Source organism: Halyomorpha halys, unplaced genomic scaffold, assembly GCF_000696795.3.
Source record: "Halyomorpha halys isolate HHAL.00 unplaced genomic scaffold, Hhal_1.1 Scaffold1210.1, whole genome shotgun sequence".
NCBI lineage: Eukaryota > Metazoa > Arthropoda > Insecta > Hemiptera > Pentatomidae > Halyomorpha > Halyomorpha halys.
Window position 1 is genome coordinate 87,400 of NW_027115484.1, and position 10,321 is coordinate 97,720.

The following is a 10,321-nucleotide window of genomic DNA, read 5'->3' on the forward strand; positions in this document are numbered from 1 at the left end:
TATTCATTGTTTTATTTACTTATTTTAATATGTGGACCTGTCGATTTGTGTGTTTTAACTTATTTATTCATTAAATTATTTTATTTTATTAATACTATTATTTTTTTTTAAACTTATTTATCTATTCAAGTGTTTCTTGTAACCGGCTTTTTATTATATTTTCCTTTGAATCTATGTGTTAGTCTTGTTCTCTTAAATTTTTTTTTTGTTTGTTTTTTGGCAAACTGATCTACTGCTGTGACTATTATTAATGGTCTGATCTCACATTACCGTCTAATAGTGAATTTGTTTAGCAGGTCACTGGAGAGGATCTAGAAGGGTGAATTCGGGATAGTGAATTTGTTGATCGGGTGAATGAAAAATTGTGAAATGGTGAAATTGAAGGAACAGAAAAGGAAAAGAAAAAAAGGAATGAATTGAAATAATTGTATTTGGTGTATAGACTGAAATTTATTGTAAAAGGAAACTGTAGGGAAAAAAACTGTTTTCTTTCTATTTTATTATACCATATAATTATATGTAATTTATATATGTCCGATTACGGATTGATTAGTATGCTGTGTGATGTAGCAACCTGATGTATTAGGGCAGCATAGATGAATAAAGTATTTCTCTCTCTCTTCTGATTCTTTACCTGATATTATGAAATTATGAGCTTAGCCAAGGAAGGCTATTTTATTACTAAGAATTAAACTTTATCTGGGATATGTTGATGGCCAACCTCACAGATGGTAAGTGCAAATTTTATGGTCTTTAGGAAAAATAAAAAGAATTACTGCACCTAGTGATTCCATATTTATTGATCTTCAAACTACTTAAATTTTATATAACTTTATATTTGGCATTAGTGCAGACCTAGATAAAATAACTAATGAATTAATTTTATTAATATTACAAACCACTTACATAGATTGGAAAAGTTCTTCAATGTCATTACGAGGGCATATCTTGTGGTAAAGTTCATAAAATTTGTCAAAAGTGAAATCTGCTGGTTCTATCACGTCATTCTGTAAGCAAGAGATATACTATAGATATACTATTCTGTAAGCAAGAGATATACTATAATGCTAAAAATTCCAAAACAAATAGGATAATTTGGATAACGAACTATTTAACTAGAGCTGTAAATTTCAAAATAAATCAAGAGAAAACAGAAACAAAAAATATAATCCTTACGGCATTGGCATACTTTAACTAATTTCTAAGCCTTCTAATAATACAAGCTATCTCGTGGATACCACTAAAGTTTGTTAATCATATGAATTTCTCAAACATCAAATCTATTTTTATAAAAACAATATTTGGGATTATTAAATAAATCAAAATTGTATCCTTGTATAGTCCCAACACTTTTTATTATATCAATAGTCCAACATTTCGGCTCAAGGACAATCTAAATATTTAACAGCTTATATTATATATTCATTTGTAACATTTATAACAACATTATCACTAATAATATAACATAACTTCAATATAAATTCTCACCTCACATCAAAATTTAAAAATTGTTTTGCAGGCTATTCTGCCCAGGTCAGTAATTATAAGTCAATTGACGATTAAAGATATTTATTGAATAAAAATAAAAATAAAAAAAAATCCATTTCCCATATTATATATATATATATATATATATATATATAATTGACCGTATTAATCAAATCAAAAAGAAGATGGTTAGGGGGTAAGGTGACAGTTAACAACTATTTTTTGTTTTCTTGTGACTGCACCCCTGACCATCTTCTTCATAATCATTTACATATTATTTTTTAAATACAAATCAGAAGTTTATTAAAAATTGAATATAAAATTTAGTTCTAAAAAAAAATCAAAAAAATATTAATATAATGGTTGGAAACATATCTTACTTGTAGTCAAAAAAATAAACCGTAATATTTGAAAAATGAGTCATTAAAAACCCTAAACAAATTATTTCATGATAGCTCACTATGTTATCATGTAATTTAATAAAGGCTTATGATGTTATTGGGAGCACCGTGGCACTATGGTAAGGCACAATCCTACTAACTCCAAGGACCCGGGTTTGAATCCAGCTGGGTAGAAAATTGTTTTTTGTTAAATTGTAGCTGTGAGTCAACCCTGTGGGTAGCCCTCCTGGGGTACACAAAGCCTCATAAATTGGGTACCCTTAATTGGGTAAAAATCTGGCAGTCGAGCGTGATTCTGACCAAATCACCTCCTTGCTCAACCTTTGTTGTCTAGTAACAGCACTTCCTTACAAAGTACTGAACCCCTGACCCTTCATGGCTTGTAGCGGTACAGAGTTTCCGATATTATCATCGTGGTCTGTTATTATTTAATCCGTTAGAGGCTTATGATGTTATCATCTATAACGATGTTAATTGAGTCGATCTCAAAAAGTTTAAACGAGGCAACTGTACGACCTTTCCATTTAAGGGGAAAAACATTTTCTGGCAGCTGCCCTAAATCGATACTGCTAAAAATTAAAGAAAAAAATCATGTAAGGACACAGTGGATGCGCACTAGAAACCCTGTTCACAAAAATAAATGAAACCACCTCAAACATGAAACTAAAAAGGATCTGGATGAATGGGCGTATTCTAAATATCAGGGATACGTGGAAAATTTAGACCCAAAGGACCATTCATTATGGAAGGCTACGCGACGTCTATTGGATAAACGTGAACAAATTCCAAGTCTAGTAGACAACGATGAATTCATCACCAGCGACGCCAAAGAAGCTGAAGTGTTCGCCAATTTCTTTGAGAAAACATTCTCCAACACAGAAATACGTTCAAATTTAGTCACTGATCAAATTGACAAGTATGTAAATCTCCCCTCGCAACAGTTGAACTCCCACCCAAATTCAAGTCAAATCCAGGACCTGATTAAAAAGCTGAAGATAAAGAAAAGTCCTGGCCATGATTTGATCCCAGTCATAGCAATCAAAATGTTAACCAGGAAAGCTGTCGTTTTTATCACGTCAATTTTCAACAGTTGCCTTCGTACTGGATACTTTCCGGATACATGGAAGAAAGCCAAACTTATAGTAATTCACAAGCCTGGTAAGAACACTAAACAAATCAGCAGCTATAGACCTATCTGTTTATTACCCATTTTTGGAAAATTACTGGAATCAGTTATAAAAAAACATCTTAATTCTTTTTTTCAAAGCATCGAAATAATTCCTGATTTTCAATTTGGTTTTCAATACAGTCATTCCACTTCTCACCAACTGGCAAGACTATCGGAATTTATAATTAGCGGATTCGAAAAAAAGAGACACCCTAGTAGCGTTCTTAGATTTCCAACAAGCATTCGATAAGGTCTGGCATCGAGGTCTCCTATATAAACTAAAGAAAGCAGGCACTCTGAGCTCATTCCTCAATGGTAGAGCATTTTCAGTCAGAATTAATAACAAAAACTCAACCCTTGGACAAATCAATGCCGGTACTCCACAAGGTTCAGTCCTTTCTCCCATTTTGTTCAACTTTTACCTTCACGACATCGTCCAATCCACACACACCTTCATAGCTATGTTTGCTGACGATACAGCTGTGTTCTTTCAACATGATGACATAATAATAGCTAAAAACACTTTGCAAGTCACCTTAATGATTTAGAACAATATTTCACTAAATTGATGATTAGCTTGAACATTGAAAAATGCAACTCAAAAGTTTTTACTCTTCAACGCCCACCAGATCCACCGGAACTAATCCTCAAAGTAAAAATGTGAAATGGAATCCTACCAGTGAAACAGTAAGATACTTGGGAATTCACCTAGATCGCCGCTTTACCTGGAATCACCATATCAACATCAAACTAGCTCAAACTTATGCAAGGTTAGCAATGCTATATCCTATCCTGAACAGAAATTCCAAACTAAAACCAGAAACAACTGTTCTTATATTTAAAACAATCCTCAGGCCACTGCTGATGTACGGCTGTGAAGTCTGGGGAGTGGCATCCCTCACGAAAAGGAGAAAACTACAATCTTTTCAAAATAAAATCCTAAGAATCGCAGTTAATGCTCCTTGGTTCATAAGAAATAGCCAATTGCATCGCGAATTACAAATGGAGTCAATAGAGGATTGTATCAAAAAACAGTTCATGAAATTCCACTCCCAGTTGCCGTCAGTTAAAGGAGCAGTGACCTACAACATGGGAAACCCAACCTCAACCCGAAGACTCAAGCCCAGACTGCTGCAGGACATTCTTTTATAAATTTTTAATAAATATAAAATTAATTCATAGTAACACTACCTCTATTTATTTATTATTATTATTCATTTTATTTATTCAATATTATCATTATTATTATTTTTTTCTCTCTTTTCTTTTCTCTTCCCTTTTTCAAATTAACTTGTTTCTTTTTACTATTAGAAGACAATTGTTTGTTTTATTTAAGTGTACCATTATCATTAGTTTTTGTCATTAATTTTACTTTCCTCTTTTATTAAGAAGCATTATTCTAATCTATTTATTTTATTATTTTTTTTTTTTTTTTAATAAGAACATTTTATATAGTTTGGGGTGCCATTTGTATGACTATACTTCCTCATAATCGACTGTTAAAAAATATATATAATATAAGTTATATCAACCATGTAAGGCCCACCAGGCCAGGCGATCTGGTATAAAAATAAAATTAAAAAAAATGTTAACATCATCTAATCCAATAAAGGTTTATGATGTTATCACCATTATCTAATTTAATAATGGCTTATGATCTAATCATTATCATCTAATCTAATAAAGGCTTAGGATGTTATCACCATCATCATCATCTAACTTAATAAAGGCTTACTGTTATAATCTAGTTAAAAATAAAAGAAACAAAAAAAAGAGGTACCTTGTTAATGCAAAGACTATTTGGTATTTTTGAAAATATCTAAGAGATTTTAGGAAAAAGCTAATTTCTATTTTCTAAAAACAGTAATTGATAATTTATTAATTTTAATCAGGGATGACACTCATTCACTCACACAGGTATTGCAAAGAGAACACATCACAACTCATGATGAAAATCAACAAAATCCAAGATAGTAAAATTTGCAGATACAGCAGTCAGTTTGTCTACAGAAGATAGGTAATAGTAATGATAGTGACTATAAGAAGGCACAGATTTATTTATTAATAAGTCTATATAGCAAATAACAATAATTTTTGTTTTATTCATTGTGACAGGAAAAGTTTGAGCCTAACGATGCATGCCTTCTCGAGAAGTATATGTAAGTTCCTTTTTATTATAACTAAAAGTACTGAGCTAGGTCAGACTGCTATTACTACACATGGCCCACGTACTTGGGATGCCCGCAAGTATTAAGGTTTTTTTTTACAAAATATTTTCTATGCATAAAAAAAAAAATTCTAGCTTCATATAAAAATGCTCTGCAAATAACTTACCTTCCCAGATGGCAGGCCAAGATCTTGAAGGCATTGGTAAACCATTTTTTCAGTTTTACCCGAAGCGAAAGTCCTCGCGACCACCTTGACGGGAACCTTACCCTTCGGGTCCACTAGCATTCCGAGCCTCATCCAACTGAAAAATTTTGGAATAATACAAAATTAGAAAATGAAGAAATGACAAGGGGGCCTTTGCAGCTGCGAGCAGTTTACACCGAGCACCAACGGAAAGACATTCAAGGCGTGAAAAGCAGAATAGTGATTAGTTTCTTTAAAAACTAAACAATTAATTTAAGAATGATGCCCTAAATTTTATTTTTACTCACTGCTTCATAAGATTGGTGCTGGGGCAGACATTGTTCATCTTGTTATTATGAGTGATTTTTCTTAAACCATCTTGCCACGCCTGTGAAAAAGTCAAACATGCAAAACGATAACATCAAAAACTAAGGATAGAAAAAATTATAAATTAAAAAATAATAATAAAGGTTTGGTAAATGATAGAGAATAAAATAATAAAAAAAACATTGAAAAAAAAAAAAAATGTAAAATAATATAAATCATAATTGAAAAACGAATAAATTAATGAACTTACGAAAGATTAAATAAATAAAGGTTAGAATATTAAAGAGAAAAATCATGCAGCCACAATCTCTTTATTTGGATCCATTCTTTGATCTAAAAAGCTAAATCTTTCATGCAATTAAATATAAAACATCATTGCACATTAAATGTTATTTTCTTTATGTCATTAAAAAACTTATTATTATTTTTTTTTAATGTTTTTTTAGTAAATTATTCATAATTTTTTATATATCATACTTTAATGTCTATTGAAAAGAAAATTTTTTAAACCAGTTCAATGTAAATTCAACTAGCCAATTAAGTAGCTCGGCAAGTCTGTAGGTAAAAGATGTACTTGTCAATGCGTAAATAAGACTTGTCGGGAGCTCAATAATTACGAAACTGAAACTAAAATATTAGGACTAATAGTCAGCAATAACTCACTACAACTTCACCTTTCAAACATTGGGTGGCCATTTAGCTCCACTTAGTTTGTCGGTCGGCACTGTGCCTTGGAAAAACACGAAAGAGATTTTTTTTTTCCGATGACAATTTTGGTCAAAGTTACAAAACAGAATGAAAGGCAGAGACATACGAGAACATGGTTGGGGGCGCGGTCAGTGAAGAACACAAATAAGTAAAAATTTATTTTTTACTGCCAACATTTCGGCCAGAATTTCATCCCTTCATTAGGGCTAAGAACAAAAAACAAGATAACAACCATAATGAATGAAAGGTAACAATCATAATGAATGAAAGGTAACAATCATAATGAATGAAAGCAATAGAAAATAGCAGACTATAAAGATCCATAAATATTGTTATAATAAAATGTATAGCCTAAGTATAATAACAATTGAAATTAATTTTAATCAAAATTAATTTTGCTTTTGTATGTATATTTAATAACTAAATTTTCTCATTGATATTCCATTACTCCTCTTGCTCTATTTCTTAAATTCTGTTATTTTACTTACATATTTAATTAATTATATACACATTATCATTTTTATTCTTTTCATAATTTTAATTTTATATATATACACACACAACTTAGGTATTGGTGAAAGCAAAATGTCAAAAAAGAGAAGAAGGAATAAGATGTGACACACTTGAACTGCTGTAAAATACTGGCTTTATTGTGTTCAGTACATTTCTTATATACATTCGATTAGCAGATCTCCTCAGTCAGATGACATCAAAGTAACAGCTAACTCAGACTATAACTTATTAACTAGATTAACAAATGTGTATTATTTTGTTATTCTTTCCTCTTTCCTAATATTAGTATTAATTATTCTCATATAGCTTTTACCTTCTTACAATTTTCTTTCAACACTATTTATGCACCTATATCGCCTGTTATTTTCCTGAATATTATTATGTTAATTATTTTATAATTCCTTTTATTTATTGGTTTTTATGTTGGCATTAATAAATAAGTTTTCCTTATTTGTGTTGTTCACTTACTGCACACTGCACCCCCAACCAACTATCATTACATAATTATAAATGCAGAGAAAGTTGGTATAAGGGATAAGTCTAAGTGAACAACGATATATGCATGGTTTATACAGGAATCAAAGTAAAGAAAGAAATACACAATGTTTGGTTTACATCAAAGTCAAAAAAGAATTAAAACGAAGAATTTAACATCAGAAATGAATTTAAACACTATATTTTAAAAAAATGATTTTTATGACCTAGAAAAAGCATGCTGACAGAAAATTTCGCTCCCTCATGAAACTTTTATAAATTCTGATTTATTTAGTCATTGTGGTTATCATTGAAATTGTTTCTATTAAGTTTTATATTTACGGGAAAAATGATTTTGGTTATCAGCAATCATTCCATTCTAAGGATAATTGACAATAATTATGGTATTATCATAAAAAAACAATTCCAATCAACCTACTCCCCCCACTTGAACTTTAGGAATAATTTTTTAAAAAACTGCTAACACACTCGTAATGCAACTCAACGCAAAGAAAGTAGGTTAGTGTTATTCCTGAAATAAAACGAGCAAATACTGGAAACTTTGTACAAGTATTTGTAACAATATGAGATGTTAATCATTCAAACTGATTTTTGCCTAATACTGTAGAGGATTGTGTAGTTAGTATAGAGTTTAATCATAATAATGTTAAGAGTTTTTACTAAAGCTAAAATTAATACTAGAAAAAAGTTTTTTTTTCAAATAGTTTTTGGCCCTTAACTGAAAAGTATTAATAAGATTTTTTTTTTTTTTCAGCTTATAAACTGAAACATAATCTAATAAAGTAAATATAATCCGATAAGATTTAAGTAATTTCAAGGTCTGATACCCTCTCATACACTACAATCTTGATCCCATGAGACAAGGATCTGTAATTCAGAATTTTTCTCATGATGAAGCAGCATCTATTCACATCTTCACAGAATTGCTCTCATTGCTTACTCTAAAGTAGGATAATGGATCCCCTTGCCTCAGCCTGTCTATGACCTCAAAAACCTCTGACAACAGATCATTCATCTTAACGATGGATCTACTAACAATGATCATTGTCGGATGACTTGTGATTTTAATACTGAATCTTAAAAAATTCAGCCAGATACTTAGGGAGAAAAGTAGGAGACAGTGTACTTTGGACAGTGAAAACACTTCTTTTTTTTTTTTTTCATAATATGAAAATAGTCAGGACTGCAGTCAATAGAAAACAAAATAATTTTCAACTATTTATTGTCCGATGTTTCACCCCACTTTGCAGAGCTGTTCTCTACAGGAAGTCCAACAAGAAAATAAATTTATATATTATAAACATTCTATTTTTATAATTAATTTTTTGACCTATTGGCAAATACAATCTTTTATAAACTTTTATGTAATTTTTTTTATTTGTTTGATATATGCATAGGTTTAGAGAAGGAGCTACTTTATTATTATGTGAGACTTTTTCCAATTTGATTTTTTGAACTAAATGAAGTTCTAGTTTACCAATGAGTTACTGATCATCAACTGACTACTTTCATATCGCTATATTTGTAGACAGCCTATTGTAAATGTAACAATAAACGTACTTCTGCTAATACTTATATCAGTAAAAATAATACTGATAGGTACAGCAGTAGTATTAATATCAGTAAAAATAATTCTGATATGTACAGTAGTAGTACTTAAATCAGTAAACTTATTCAGGAACCAAGTAGGGTGCTAACTAAGAGGCTGTTAGCGGTTTATAATATTAGACAAGTAACTAAAAAATGTACACGATATATAATATTTATCAATTAAAAAAGCTAATAATTAAAATTAAAAAAGATACAGTGACTAATGAATTACTAATTGAAAAATAATCATAGAAGAGATTAGTCCCTTCGTCTTTCTAGTTGAGCTAATGGTGTATCAATCTAATACTGACTCGAGTGCTTCAAGAAATAAAGCGATTAGAAATAATTAAAGAATCAAATATCTATAAAATTTAATAATGTAATAAATATTTTTTCATGCAGGCGCATAAACCTTTTCCCCTCCCCTTCCACATGCTTATTTTTATTTCATTTATTTCTAAAATGTTTTAAAACATTAACAAAGATGAACATTGATAATAATTATAATCGACAAGCAGCATCACATATAATAACAAATAAATAAATTGTTTGTTAGGACTAAATAAATGGATCACAAGCAATAACTTAATATTTTAAAAATTGATTAGGGAAATCTTTCCAAATCCCCAAAATACAAATGATGCACAATGTTAGTGGCTACTTGCGTATTGTTGCATGCAACGATCATGCAAAATGCTTGCGCTCGGAAGGGCATTAACTTACTGCTTTTTCAAACAAGTCATTGGGCAAACGTTGTTCGCTTTAACATTGTGCGTAATTTTCCTGAGACCATCTAGCCAGGCCTGTTAACCCAACACCGACATTTCTATGTTAATAACGAAAGGGGTAAACAAATTAATTAAAACAAAAATATTTAAAGATATTAAATTGTCCGCACAAATTACACTATTGTAAAATTAATATCATTTAAAGGTAATATAACTATTTTTTTTTTTTTTTTTTTTTTTTAAAAAGACTCAACTGTTTAAAAATTATTAAAACTAAATAACATATAAAATTATCCTTATAGAAAGACTTATTTTTTCTGAAATCTGGTTAAAGAAAATTGAGGAATTCCACAATAAGAAAGGCAATTGAGTAGAAAATCTAAGACAAAAAAATACAAACAAGACAAACTAATCAATATGAAAAATAATCAGCAAATAGAGCTACAATAGTGGGTTACATGTTAGTAGTGAAGTAAATTGTATTTTAATATAGAAATTTTCCAAAATATTGAGTGATTACAGTCAGAAAAATTTAAACAAAAAAACCTATA

General features: G+C 30.1%; 1 protein-coding gene across 8 annotated transcripts in view; it reads right to left on the minus strand.

The window, feature by feature from the left end:
• norpA (no receptor potential A) overlaps nt 1–10,321 on the minus strand; it is a 133,825-nt gene that overhangs the window by 40,245 nt on the left and 83,259 nt on the right. For 4 of the 8 annotated variants that reach the window (XM_067052532.1, XM_067052530.1, XM_067052531.1 and 1 more), the window contains 3 exons: nt 5,718–5,797; nt 5,392–5,527; nt 907–1,007 (listed from right to left, as the gene is read on the minus strand). In XM_067052532.1, the coding sequence (XP_066908633.1) occupies nt 907–1,007; nt 5,392–5,527; nt 5,718–5,797 (317 nt within the window). Of the gene's footprint in view, nt 1–906; nt 1,008–5,391; nt 5,528–5,717; nt 5,798–9,765; nt 9,869–10,321 lie in introns of all 8 variants that reach the window. The other 4 variants (XM_014433457.2, XM_014433456.2, XM_067052533.1 and 1 more) reach the window with 4 other exon arrangements.